Below are 15469 nucleotides of genomic sequence, written 5' to 3'. Positions count from 1 at the left end.
TAAAGGTTCTCTTCAGAGACGAGCGTATGCTTACAGGCATGCACAAACACACGCACACAGCGATTCATCCTCAGATTCAGGCTCCCACATAGTGCAGTATTTACTTTGTACTTTCTGTCTTTATGATTGATGCCGGTTTTCTTCCATGTCAGAAATCCTTCTGTTCGATTCACAGGAGAACACCTTACATGGTCAGCATTTTAGAGTTGAGATCGCTGCCATAGTTGGGAGCCATCCTTTTTTAGGACAAGCATCCGGATAGATTTTTTCTTTTCTTTAAAAGACGTTGTGTAAGAGTCTTAGTTTGATCCTGCAAAATTTTCCTGCACTTTATTTTCTGTCGCACTTGAGGTAAAATGGAGGTCAGCTGATATGCAAGCATTGCCTCACACTATTCATTGATAATTCAGCATTTCTTAAGACATAAACAACAAACAGTAAATTATATCACACTCTAGGGCTTTTGTTTTTAATTAATAATAAATAACAAATACTGCATTAAAAAATGGAAATATCCACATCCTCAGGTCAGAGTTCACCATACTTGAATTCCCTGACGCATCTAAAATGCAAAAAAAATGTCTTTGACTGTAGCTACATGAGACAGATTGTGGAGTTATTATAATATATATATATATATATATATATATATATATATATATATATGTATGAAGACTTCAAATGCAAAAGCCTCTAAGTCCGTCTGAAGTTTTTGTTTAATATTAACATTTTTATCAGGCTGAGGCTCCTATGTATAGGTTTCTACCCAAGTACTGGCATTTCTGAATGGGCTGAGGCTGGGATTTACTGAGTTTGAAGTGAAAGTATTTGATGAACATATACTATGTGCGGAGAGCATTCACTCAATATTATTATCTCATTTTTGACAGCGGTGGCTTTTAGAGGCTTTTGCATCGGAGGTCTTCATATATTCTTTCATTTTAGGGTGATGTAATCCATGCTGGGTTTTTGTAATTGGCTTTGTTAAGCAGTTGGCTTTATTAGCCAGTGTTATTAGTGAAAGCAGCTTGTATTTATTTTGATAAGTTCCACTATAAACCTCTTTGTGGAGAAAATCTTTTGCAATGTACTACTCAAAAATTGTTTGAAAAAATATACACACACAGTATGCAAAATAGCACTTTCTACTCAGTAAATCTAACTAAATCCTGAAGATTTAAGCAGTTTATAGCTACAGGGTTTGGTTCGGGCTTGTTGTAATCAACTTTTAAAGTCAACAGTAATTAATTTGCATAAGTTTGGCTGGCGGTGTGTTTTGTTTGGCTCTGACTATCCTCCTCTGTATGTTGAAGGACAGATCCCCCTCAGCTAGATGCCTTCATCATGGATAAGGCTTTGCTGGACTACGAGGTGTCAATAGATGCAGACTGCAAACTCCTGACTGTAGGAAAACCATTTGCTATTGAAGGTAAGGACTATTGTGCCACTGAGCAAATTGCTGTCATTGAGAAGGCTAGCACCTTTGGCCATGTCACATTGAATTATATTAGCTTGCGATACAAAAGCCTGTGAAGTTCTTCTTTAAAAGGGCACAAGGTGTTTCTAACACTTTTTACAGATACATTAGAATTCCATCCCACATTAAGACCCATCCATGAATTCACCTCAAGGCTGTTGTAATTACCCTCCAAATTGAAGCAAGTCAAGTTTGACACATGTCATTTCATAAGCGAAAGCTATTACAGGGTGTAGATGGGTTTCATGGCAGTCACCCAGGCATATCCGCACCTCTCATCCGGAAGTTGCATGCATAGGAATTTTCGCTGCTATCTGCCAAAAGCTTTCCTCACGTCTCAAAGTCAGCTTTTTATTAGATGGATGATCAAGACTAAACCATCACTATCACGTCTTCTGGCCCGAAATGGACAGCTCCGTCAGGGTCTGTAAACCCTCAAAACAGCGTGGTGCATAATCAAACCATGTAGGTGAAAGACTGGATTCAGGTATCCAAGGTTGTCACAATAAAGAAGCGTGTTCAATAGCAAATTAGTTTTTGCTGCATCTTTGTGAATTGTGAAATTCCACTATCTGTCTGTCTGTCTATCTGTTTGTCTGTCTGTCTGTCTGTCTGTCTGTCTGTCTGTCTGTCTGTCTGTCTATCTATCTATCTATCTATCTATCTATCTATCTATCTATGTCTGTCTGTCTCTATCTATCTATCTCTGTCTGTCTGTCTGTCTGTCTGTCTGTCTCTCTCTATCTATAATCTGTCTGTCTATCTATGTATGTATGTCTGTCTATCTATCTATCTATCTATCTATCTATCTATCTATCTATCTATCTATCTATCTATCTCTGTCTGTCTCTCTATCATCTATCTATCTATCTCTGTCTGTCTGTCTGTCTGTCTGTCTGTCTGTCTGTCTCTCTATCTATCATCTGTCTATCATCTGTCTATCTATCTATCTATCTATCTATCTATCTATCTATCTATCTATCTATCTATCTATCTATCTATCTATGTCTGTCTGTCTCTATCTATCTATCTATCTCTGTCTGTCTGTCTGTCTGTCTCTCTCTATCTATAATCTGTCTGTCTATCTATGTATGTCTGTCTATCTATCTATCTATCTATCTATCTATCTATCTATCTATCTATCTATCTATCTATCTATCTATCTTTCTATCTATCTATCTATCTATCTATCTATCTATCTATCTATCTATCTATCTATCTATCTATCTATCTATCTATCTATCTATCTATCTATCTATCTATCTATCTATCTATCTATCTATCTATCTATCTCTGTCTGTCTCTCTATCATCTATCTATCTATCTCTGTCTGTCTGTCTGTCTGTCTGTCTGTCTGTCTGTCTGTCTGTCTCTCTATCTATCATCTATCTATCATCTATCTATCTATCTATCTATCTATCTATCTATCTATCTATCTATCTATCTATCTATCTATCTATCTATCTATCTATCTATATGTCTGTCTGTCTGTCTATCCATCTATCTGTTTGTCTATGTCTGTCTGTCTGTCTGTCTGCCTGTCTTTAATATTAATATAAATTGTATAGATGGATAGAAAGATAGACAGATACAATTATATATTATTTGTAATTAGTTTAAATTTAATTTCTGTATTTTAAAATATTTATTTTAACATCTGTAAAATGTAACATTTAATTATCTGTATGTCTCTCTGTCTGTATATAATTATATTTATAGATGTTCTTTCTTTTTTTTTTCGTATAGTTTTATTTCATTGGATTTCCAATTCTTGCCATTATTTGGTACTGAATTATGGTACTTTTGAGGTCCCCTACAGGCATCAGTTCAATACACAGGCTTTGCTCAAATTGAATGAACACCCTTCAGTAGAACCGTCTCTTCAGAGTGGACCATGTCCTTTTAACACTGCTGGAAAATCCCTTATTGTATTAGTTTGCACTGCACACTTTATGACTGCCTGGATCCACTCCATTAAGAATATTCCAGCAGCCCGCCGGTGCCCCCTCTTCAAAGAGTTCAACAGCACACATGTATTGGTTGTAGAGGGCTGAGTAACAAAATACAGCAGTGGAACTCAGTAGGAGAGGACAGACGTTTATCAGAATTCAAGGGATGTTGTGCCACGTGCTGAAAGGAGATTGGGGGGGGGGTTGCTTGCCAGTTGCCAGGAGTGATGTGTGGGTTGCCGGTGAGGTGAGGGCTTTGATGAAATTTGTGGATGTCAGAGTTGCGCTCGTATCTCTCCGGCTGCCTGGCTGCAGAGACGCCGCAATGACAGACGGTACATTGGCACAGGTTGCCAAAGATTCATGATTGTTCCTTCTCAAGGTTCTCTGACATATCAATAATAGAAGTATCAATTCACACTAGAATGTAGATGGTCTCTTTAACAAAACCCCACAATGATCATTGGACTGGCTGTGCTGTATGTGTAAAGTTATTTGTCTAGATTATCAAAACATGTTTGTCTAAAGAGTACCTTCAAAGCTTTATGCAGGAGATGTTACTTTTTTAATATTAACAGGATTAAGAAGTTAATGTTTTACAATAATGTTCACTTTGTTAATGTTATTTAATCGCCTTGTAAACAATTTGTGCACTTAAAGGTACACAATGTAACTTTTGGTCCTCTACATTTTGGTCCTTTGGGAAGAACATTGTTTTGGCTGTGCTTTGTCTTTACATGACTGTGCGGATGAATATGGTTATCCTACTGCTCAGAAAACATTCACTACTAAGCTTGAGAGATATAACCAGTTTACATAGAAAGGATCTTAAAGGGATAGTTCACTTTGAAATTAATTTTTGATATGTTTTAGCTTACCTCAAGGGCATCCAAGATGTAGGTGTCTTTGTTTCCGCAGTAGTTTAAATTTTGATATTTTTAGGTCAAACCGTTCTTGTCTGTCATTCATATAATGCAGGTCTATGGTCACTGGCTCAAAACACAAGCACAGAGTCCAAATTAAAACAATTCCCCATCGTCCAAATGAAACAATTCCCCATCATAAGTACACATTGATGGCCTAAGACACGAAACGAGCGGTTTGTGTGAGAAAACGAACAGTATTTATATCGTTGTTATCTCTTGAAAACAGCACATGTCCAAATGATCTGACGGCACGGGCGGGTATAGATATATACATAGATGTCGCCTTGGCTACTGCAGTTCATTGGAACGAAACCGTAGCCAAGCGACATCTAGTGTATATATCTATACCCGCCCGCTGGCGGGTATAGATGTATACACTAGATGTCGCCTTCGCTACTGCAGTTCATTGGAACGAAACCGTAGCCAAGGCGACATCTATGTATATATCTATACCCGCCCGCGCCGTCAGATCATTTGGACGTGTGCTGTGTTCAAGAGATAACAACGATATAAATACTGTTCGTTTTCTCACACAAACCGCTCGTTTCGTGTCTTAGGCCATCAATGTGCACTTATGATGGGGAATTGTTTCATTTGGACGTGGGGAATTGTTTTAATTTGGACTCTGTGCTTGTGTTTTGAGCCAGTGACCATCGACCTGCAATTATGACTGACAGACAAGAACGGTTTGACCTAAAAATATCAAAATTGAAACTACTGTGGAAACAAAGACACCTACATCTTGGATGCCCTTGAGGTAAGCTAAAACATATCAAAAATTAATTTCAAAGTGAACTATCCCTTTAAGCTGACTAGCTGAAGACGTTACTGTAGCTATACCCATTAATAGATACAGTACTTCCTTGAAAATAAATTCCAGCACAAGCACTACAACAACCATAATGAAAGAAACAATAAATGTTTTACAATGAACTCTGTTAGAGAGCTGCATATGGCAATTTATATCTTACTCACCTTTGAGTAATAAACGCCATCTCTGCAAATCCCTCAGTTCTTGCCTTCTCCGAAAAGCCAAGCCAATCTTGATTCTCGTTTTATTACGAGCTCTGTCGCATTCTTTTTGCCAGCAGACTCTCCTCTAGCCTGGTAATACCAAACTCTGCTACTTCGCTTTGCTTCGTAGACAGAGTCTGGCATGGCATAATTGAAAAGCGTTTTCTTTCTCGCGGGGAGGCGCTTGTCTGAAGTTTAAAATCATTGGTTCCCGTAAGCCAATCACATAACGTTTGGTTATGGCGTGTGTTATGCGCATGCTCAGCCGCATCTAACTTCCACTGTAAACACATGTAGTATGATGCGAAAACAAAACCATCAAGCGAAATACCGGAGTGAACATGGCTGTGAACGACTTTTGCAGATTATGTGAAGTAAATCTACGCATCCACGGTACAATTAGTGTCTACGTCACGGCTCTCAGCCCGCCCTCTGTTCGTTGATTGGCCGGCTGTTTTCAGGCCGGAGGAAAACGGAAAGCTATTACGCTGTCTCAGACTGAGTACAGAAGCGAAATGAAATTGAGTGGAAGTAAGAAGTCTGACGTAGTCAGGCTAACTCTCCTCTGTTTGGCTTAAAAAAAAACAGGTGTTTCCCCCGAAGGTTCAAGATTTAGCTGCTCCATGTACTTAAAAAAACTCATATTAATGAAATAAAAGGCCACTTACTGTAAGCTTACTCAAAGTGTACTTTCATGTCATGCTTTAAAGAAGTACACTTATTTTTATGTGATGACTAAAATATCATGATTGTTCCTTCTCAAGCCTCTCTGACAATGAGTAATAGAGGTATCAGTTCACTCTAGAATGTGAATGTGTTCTCTTTAACAAAATCCTGCTAAGCTGAGCTGAGCTGTCTGTGTAAATTGTTGTTTTGACATTCTTTGTCCTCTCAGGTTACGGGATTGGGCTACCCCAGAACTCCCCTCTCACCCGAAACGTGTCTGAATACGTCAGCCGCTACAAGTCTGACGGTTACATGGACATGCTGCACGACAAGTGGTATAAAGTGGTTCCCTGTGGGAAGAGGGTTTTTGCTGTGACAGAGGTGAGCCATCAAAAAAGAAAGGCTGAGAGTGTGCGGTACAGTATATGTGTGCGTGTCTGTTCTTGTTTCAAGCCCTCCTGCCCTTGACCAAGTTCCTCTATGAATTCGACAGGTTCTTGAAAAATCCTTTTGTTTGGAATTACTGTCTCCTGCAGTTTTATAGCCGTTCTGTCTGAGCGACGCCGGGCCACCACAATCCATTTTCATTCCCAAGGGCTCCACGTCAGCCGTACCGCCCCACACCTGAGGCTCTGAGTAGCAGCAGCCAGCGCACTCCATCAATGGAGTCTCAGTCAATAACCTCCCAGGAGTTGTAGCACTCCTGTAAGACATTGTCTTGTACAGTCTGGCTTCATTACCTAGCTGTGGTTATGAATGGGGAACTTCATGAGCACAAGCAATGACATTTGTTTTCGGCCCCTGTGCCAGCTGGAACTCATCTCACGCTCTCCCTCTCTCTTCCACTGGAGCCAAGCTGTCCTGTCACCACAGACACAATGTTGTAAAACCACTACTTTGCTGCGCAATAAATTCTGCAAACAAGCGTACAGGATCGACTGTGGGGTCCTCGCAGTCAGTAGTCCTCTTTGAATGTTTATTCTAGAGCTGTTTATAGAAGCAGTTTCAAATGCAAAAAGCAGCATTTTATTTCCTCAACGTAATGCCAGATACAAAGATGCGGGGATGAAAGCGATGGGGAATTTAAAGCAACAATCCAACATTAAGTGTTGCATCTGGCATGTTCTCAAAATAAATGAATAATTAAATTATAAAAAAAAAAAAAAAAAAAAAAAAGCCAGTATTTGTACCTAAATAATATTTGTTGTTCATATTAGAAACACTACTTCTGTATTTGGGCCAACAGTGTATAAAGCCAAAGACAAATAAATATTTTTGTCTAAAAGAGTAACTTCAAAGCTTTATGTGGGAGTATTGTTACTTCTTAATATTAGCAGGACTTTTGGTATTTAATGTTTTTTTTAAAGCATTAAAGCATAAAACATTTTTTTACATGGCCCCCAGAATATTTTGTTGTATAAATATCTGAAGGTGTAATATATCAGTAGAAAGAAAAGAGCCTCTGCTTTAAAAAGAAAAAAAAAAGAAAAAAAATTATTCATGCATTCTTTATTTATCAACACTTGAATGTTGTTAAAAAACACTTGAAAATCTCATTATACACCATGGTGGGGAAGATTTGTTTCATAAATGATGGAAAATTCCATCAATGGCAGGGAAAGAGTTAATGGATTAGTTATCCCCTTGTGAAAAATAAGTGCACTTAATTGTATTGAATGTGCAATTGAAGTGTACATTTAAAAAAAAAAAAAAGGCCTTGCAGATAATATATTAATAAATAAAAGACCATTTGAGAAACATAGTCATGAAAGTGTTGTAGTCTCATTTTAAGAAGTGCACTTTCTAATAATGTCAAATTCATTTGACTTTAAAGTATATTTTAAATCATTATGTTGTAATAATCTTTTGTCATGCTTTAAAGTACTATATTTTGATGTGTTAACTAACATACTGTACTATATAGCATGTGTAGAGTAGGCTACTTGATTATAATTTTATTTGTAGCATGCTATCCAATATTACATTTAAGGCTAATATATTTTAAATGTACTAAATTACAGATTCATCATTACAGTTTGTAATTACAAATATATTTACATGCATGACATACACGTTTCAATAGAAATTAAGTTAAAGAATATTTTAGTTTACCATAAATGCTTGTCAGTATGTTCAGCAGTACACTTTAACCAGACAATAGAAGTAATAGATGTACTGTAAAAAAAAAAAAAATACACTCTGAAGTTTATCTAATTGCATTTAATATAAATTTAGACTATTATACATTTTCGTTTTTTATTGTTCACACGTAATTATATTCTTTTAAAATGTATTATTTCTGTTATTAGAACTCTTTTGAGTTTTAACATTAACATTAAATCCATAACTAATCTTAAAAGATAGATAGATAGATAGATAGATAGATAGATAGATAGATAGATAGATAGAAACGTACTGTACACTATTATATATTAACTAAAACACACTATACCCTATAATGATAATACTAAAAACAAATACACAAACAAAATTAACTAAAGCATACACCACCCTATTTTAATAATACTTAGGACATAGGTAAATAAAATATAAAAATAAATAAATAAATATAAATCAGACATCAGAATCAGTTATTAGTTATTGCACATTAAAGAGCCTAATAGCAGCAGGCAGGAACGACTTACAATGCCGTTCAGTTTTACATTTTGGTGGAATCACCCTGCCACTGAATGTGCTCTGCCGAAACACCTCTAAGGCATGTAGTGGGTGCATATCATCGTTCATGATATTGTTTATTTTTCTCAACATCCTCACCTCCTCCACTTGCTCAACCCAGCCCTGTGTGATGCCAATGATGGAGCTTGCCTTTTTAATCAGTTTATTTTAGTCTGTTCCTGTCAGATGTGTGTGAGCACGCCACACCAAAGAAGAGAGCACTAGCCACAACAGTCTTAGAGAAGATGCACAGCAGAGGATGGCAAAATCTTAAAAGATAAAATAGAATCGTATTGTATTGTATACCGTTACCGCATTATTTTAATGAAATCAGAGCAGCCAACATGAAGTGCAGTGAGCACTTCATCTGGTCAGTGGCACTGGCACGTATGCATGTACGCATGTGCATTTAGCCACTATCCCATTCTGTAACACTCTCTTGGGAACTGACATCATGATAAAGGGCTGGAGCCAATCCTGTTATGTGCAGAGAATGAACACACTCACAACAGAGGCGGCAGGACTGTGATGAACTAAACATGGGACTGCAGTCTCTCTGTGTGTGCAATGGTAGATGACCAATGAGTGTCTCATTTTGCATGCATGCTCCACACATATGAGGGACAGGAAGTGGAATATTTTCCCCTTTTAATCTACACCAAATCCGCATGACTTTAATTTAAATTATAACGACAATATTTTATAAAATTGTGATTAGTTCTCTAGTCAGCATGACTCCTCCCTCCTGATCAAAGCCATTGCAGGGGAATGATGGATTCCTTTGTGTATGTTGGGGCTTCCAACACCCGAGGGGGAAAATAATGATGGGACAGGAACAGGGAGGTCTATAATATACCCGAAGAGAGCAAACCGCTAGGATTCACATTTAATTAAAAAAAGAGCACTGGTAAAGCATCTACTGTAATATGAAATTAAATATTGGTGATTCATACCGTATTAATCACGTATGAATTTTTTCTTCACATAAAAAAGAAAAGGAATTTCAGCAGAAACTACATATACATATATAAAATCACCAGTTTTACAGAATCCCTTGATTGCAGGTGGACTTTCTGCTATTCTTTTTGCGGATGTTACTTGTGGATTTTATTTTCAAAAAATAATAAAACCTCTGGGGGAAATGTGCAGTCATCACCAGAACTGCAATATACTGTGATCCTTTCTTCTGTGCTTGTGTGTTTTTATTTCTTTGTTGTGTATGTGTGCGCAGACTCTGCAGATGGGTATCCAGCATTTCTCGGGACTCTTTGTGCTGTTGTGTGTGGGGGTTGCAGGTGCTTTACTCACTCTGCTGGGGGAACACACTTTCTTCAGATTCATTCTGCCTCACCTCCGCCGCCAGCAGAGATTCAAATACTGGCTCCACACCAGTCAGGTGAGTGTGTGCCACCATATGCTACAACTCATTTTCTACAAGTAGAGTTTAAAAACCTTGCTGAATACGAACTTCCCAGGAGGACTTGAACGCACCGAAAGTAGTGCCTTTACTTACACATAACCAAAGTAATTTGTTTGTAATTTTATATATATATATATATATATATATATATATATATATATATATATGAATGACTAAAAAGTAACTTTGGTACTGTGTATATATATATATATATATATATATATATATATATATATATATATATATATACAGCGGGGAAAATAAGTATTGAACACGTCATCATTTTTCTCAGTAAATATATTTCCAAAGGTGCTATTGACATGAAATTTTCACCAGATGTTGGTAACAACCCAAGTAAGCCATACATACAAAGAAACAAACAAAAATAAGTTCAGAAATTAAGTTATGTGTAATAATGTGAAATGACACAGGGAAAAAGTATTGAACACATGAAGAAAGGAAGGTGCAAAAAGGCATGGAAAGCCAAGACAACTGCTGAAAACTTACAGTAATTAAAAAGCAATCCAGCCCCCTGTCAGTGGAAATTAATAACAGCTGGTTCAGTCCCAAATGATGGCCTACAAAAAAGTCTCATTGCCAAGGTGTCACACAAGACACATCTCATGATGGGTAAAAGCGAAGAGCTGTCTCAAGACCTTCGCAACCTAATTGTTGCAACACATAATGATGGCATTGGTTATAGGCGCCATTCTAAGCTTCTGAATGTTCCAGTGAGCACTTTTGGGGCCATAATACGGAAGTGGAAAGACAATAATTTCACCATAAATTTGCCTCGACCAATGCTCCTCGCAAGATTTCTGATAGAGGAGTGAAAAGAATAATCAGAAGAGTTGTCCAAGAGCCAAGGATCACTTGTGGAGAGCTTCAAAAAGACCTGCAGATAGCAGGTACTGTTGTCTCAAAGAAAACAGTAAGTAATGCACTCCACCGCCATGGCCTGTATGCACGCTCACCACGCAAGACTCCATTACTGAAGAAAAAAGCATGTTGAAGCTCATTTAAAGTTTGCTGCACAACATTTGGAAAAGCCAGTGAAATACTGGGAGAATATAGTGTGGTCACATGAGAGCAAGATTGAACTGTTTGGATGCCATAATACACACCCTATTTGGAGGAGAAATGGCCGTGCACATTACCCTAAAAACACCATACAACTTGGTGTTGGCTCTTGGACAACTCTTCTGATTATTCTTTTCACTCCTCTATTAGAAATCTTGCGAGGAGCACTGGTCGAGGCAAATTTATGGTGAAATTATTGTCTTTCCACTTCCGTATTATGGCCCCAAAAGTGCTCACTGGACCATTCAGAAGCTTAGAATGGCGCCTATAACCAATGCCATCATTATGTTTTGCAACAATTAGGTTGGGAAGGTCTTGAGACAGCTCTTTGCTTTTACCCATCATGAGATGTGTCTTGTGTGACACCTTGGCAATGAGACCTTTTTGTAGGCCATCATTTGGGACTGAACCAGCTGTTATTAATTTCCACTGACAGGGGGCTGGATTGCTTTTTAATTACTGTAAGTTTTCAGCAGTTGTCTTGGCTTTCCATGCCTTTTTGCGCCTTCCTTTCTTCATGTGTTCAATACTTTTTCCCTATGTCATTTCACATTATTACACATAACTTAATTTCTGAACTTATTTTTGTTTGTTTCTTTGTATGTATGGCTTACTTGGGTTGTTACCAACATCTGGTGAAAATTTCATGTCCATAGCACCTTTGGAAATATATTTACTGAGAAAAATGATGACGTGTTCAATACTTATTTTCCCCGCTGTATATATAAATGCTCTTATCCAAGTTACAAGGCATGTTCCTTTCATATAAACAGGGCATCTGCTCCCTCTAGTGTTAGGAAGCTGAAAGCACAAGTCTGTAGCCTATGTAGTAGTAGGCATATTGTATTTGATTATATACAGTATACTGTATACTTAATTGAGTATTGTTCAGTGGCCTTTTTGTTATTTATACAGAAAATCCACCGTGCATTAAATATGGGTTGTGATGATGAGAGGAAATCAGAGGTTGAGAGCAGTGACAGATGGTAAGTTATGATTATTGCGTAACAAATTACCACACTTTCTTAAAAGCGCCATTAAATGTAGTAATTCTCCTCATTGAAATTTACACCAGAACTTGTGAAATTACAGCAATTTATTATATGGCTCGCTGGAATTCTGGAATGGGCCAATTCTGATAGCTAGTTAGAGGTAAAATATTTTTGTATAATGACCACTTAACTGTATAATTGTTCATTGCTCCAGGCAACCAACTTCCAGCATTTGTAGCTGTGCTAGTTTTATGTCTCTCAGATCTTTCAATGGACTTTTTTTAATTACATTATAAAATAATTGTATTCAGATCAATGTTTCATGACCATTTATATATTTATTGATTTGGTAAGTAGCCATTTAATAAGTTGAATAATGTATAGTTAGGCAGTCATAATAGGTTACCTAATCGCCCTTTATTTTGCAGTAATGACCAGTTGACTGTACACTATCATTTGCATATTGTGTATAAGAAAATAGTATTGCCTTTGAGCTTTGAACTAATGTGTGCAATTAGTGTTATTTATGTTAAAAAAATACCCATAAAAAAGAAATTAGAAAACAAAGGACAAAAATCTATATTGGCCTCTCCAGTAAAAGCGAGTGGATACTGTTTCATTAACAGGATATTGAAGAGGCTCCGTGTTTTGATTGATTGTGGGGTCTGTTTGTGATGAGCTGTGTCCCTGCATCTTGTAAAACTGATTGCCGCTGTGTTTTCCTCTCAGTCCCACCTTGTGCTTGTCAGAGAACTGTAATATCCACCGCCTGCCACCCTCCACTTCTTCTCCTCCGCCCTCCACCTCCTCCACTTCCCCTTCCACTTCTACAACCAAGTGGAACAATCAGAGTGTCAAGGCTGGTCGAGAGGCCAAAGAACATAACAAGCATGTCCACTTTAACTTGGAGACTCTCAACAGCTACCAGCTCCAAGCTCCACCCCCTGGGCCAGAAAGGGGCCGGAGGGGGTTGGTGGGAAGCCCGCCTACCCAGTTGTGTTCCAATGGCGGACCTAATCTCAGTCTTAGCCTGGTGCTCTCACCCCCGGCCTGCTCGGGACAGTCAACGCCGTGGGAAGAGGAGCTGCGGGAGCTGCAAGGGAGGATCGAGGAGTTTCGCGGCCAACTCAGGGCCGCCCTTGCCAGGCGAGCCGAGCTCCAGCGGACCCTGGTCAGACAACGGCTCGATCAATCCCAAACAAGCTCGGCATCTAATCCCACCACCAACACCCTGACCAAAGACGTCAACAGGGGGAGGTGATGTACGCTGTGTCCGGACACTCACAAAGGCAGTGGATATGAGGGGATAAGGGACATCCTCTCATCTGAGAAGTCGTGCTGTGCAATGTTCTGCCTTCTCCTTTCTCAATGACTGCTGGAGTGCTGTAGTGATGGATGAAACACACTGTGATGGAGATTCAGCTTGTAATCCTGCAGTTTGGCTGACTTCCAGCTTCAGAGAGAAAGCATTTGTGTGTGTGTGTGTGTGTGTGTGTGTGTGTGTGTGTGTGTGTGTGTGTGTGTGTGTGTGTGTGTGTGTGTGTGTGTGTGTGTGTGTGTGTGTGTGTGTGTGTGTGTGTGTGTGTGTGTTTAAAGCCAGACAACTGGACAGAGAACAGACATTTAATGCACCATTAAATATTCGCTGGCCATGGTGAATATTTGCACCCACAAACGTCCAGCATGAAAATAGATTCTTTTTGTAAATAATTCAATGGGATTATTTAGTGGGATAAGCACCAATGGATCTAGTCTCAGTCTCGGACGGCAGGCCCACGGACCACCCACAGTCCGCTCAGTGACCGGCTGATGCTTATTGCACACAAAAATAACATCTCTAGTTCTGATAAAGGCACATAGAATTTTTTTTTTTTTTTACAGTCCGACCTGTTAATGTTAAGAGTTGATACAATGAGGAAGAACTAATCCCTGGATTTGACAAAGTTTGCAAGGTTAATAACATCAGGGTTTGGCTTGAGCAAATTAGTAGCAAGTTAACTACATATCCATGAGCAGAACTACATTCAGCTTTGTTTTCTGAATTATGTCCATGATAGAACTTTAGACAGAAATTCAGATTACAATCACATTTTATGCTGCCATTGATGGAAACAGTCAGAATTAGTGCACCTATTCGATTTCATTTTATGGAGCACCACACATGACATACGGCAGAATGGCCATGAATTAACAATTCGTTCCCACAAATTATGATGTTTTATTTAGTTTTCATTCATTCGTTGCTACACTTGTACTAATAATTTCCCTCTTTTTAGTTAAATTGTGGCCATGTTGTAAAAATGTGTTCTCTCATTTCATAAAAACAGGTAAATGAATTAGTACAACGTAGCTATGATTTAACTAAAACAAGCAAACTAATTAATAAGTCATGGCCATAATATCATGGGGTCTTTTCCCCTCTGCATGCCATGAGCAGAGCCCCATACATTTTCCAGTCTTTTATTATATTATTATGATATTATCCATTTCAGATCATCCAAGCCCTAAAGGGCACATATAAAACAAACGTGGTTGGTCAGTTTACATGTCAATCAGGCGGCCTCTTCCTGTCTGAGTGGGCGGTTCTTGGCCAAAATAAGCTGCCATGGACCAAACGTCCAATTTTGATTAAGCCACTACTTGTCTTGCTGTGGTGTATTTTTTCCACTTATAATGTTTGAATAAATATATTGTTTGCTTGTGTGTTTTAATGGTGATAAAGTATGATTCTGTTTGAGATGTTTGACCATCAAATGTCACTGGCCTCCGATATATAATCTAAATGTTATAAAGTCTGAAAGAGTTATTGCATTTACTATTATTAATAAACACATTTTCAAGTAATCATTTATGAGTGAAAGTTTCACTTTTAGCAATTGTTTTGTTGAAAGTCCCTCAACGTTGTGTTAAAGCCTGCGCTAACTATTTTGGGTGGTTATTATTTCTGCAAGAGATATGTGACTGTCGCTTTGGTTGATTCAATAGCAAATGCTTAAAATCAATGATTACTAAACAATGTTAAACCAGCAGCCAGCAGCCATATCACCCCGTAGCCCAAGACTGGTTGCCCACTGAAGCTAAGCAGGGCTGAGCCTGGTTAGTACCTGGATGGGAGACCTCCTGAGAAAACCAGGTTGCTGCTGGAAGAGGTGTTAGTGAGGCCAGCAGGGGGTGCTCACCCTGTGGTCTGTGTGGGTCCTAACGCCTGAGTATAGTGACGGGGACACTATACTGTCAAAGAGCACCGTCCTTCGGATGAGACGTTAAAC

General features: G+C 38.4%; 1 protein-coding gene across 1 annotated transcript in view; it reads left to right on the top strand.

Moving 5' to 3' along the window:
- grin3ba (glutamate receptor, ionotropic, N-methyl-D-aspartate 3Ba) overlaps nt 1-15040 on the top strand; it is a gene marked incomplete at its 5' end in the record, with an annotated part of 49075 nt that extends 34035 nt beyond the window's left edge. The window contains 5 exons of the mRNA XM_084410417.1: nt 1314-1429; nt 6262-6413; nt 9940-10104; nt 12124-12194; nt 12930-15040. Of these exons, the coding sequence (XP_084266543.1) occupies nt 1314-1429; nt 6262-6413; nt 9940-10104; nt 12124-12194; nt 12930-13461 (1036 nt within the window). The 3' untranslated portion in view covers nt 13462-15040. The remainder of the gene's footprint in view (nt 1-1313; nt 1430-6261; nt 6414-9939; nt 10105-12123; nt 12195-12929) is intronic.
- Nucleotides 15041-15469: the final 429 nt, after the last annotated feature.

Source organism: Rutilus rutilus, assembly GCF_951802725.1.
Source record: "Rutilus rutilus genome assembly, chromosome: 6".
NCBI classification, from domain to species: domain Eukaryota; kingdom Metazoa; phylum Chordata; class Actinopteri; order Cypriniformes; family Leuciscidae; genus Rutilus; species Rutilus rutilus.
Note: the sequence above shows the minus strand (reverse complement) of the source record. Positions and strands in the feature narration are given on the sequence as shown.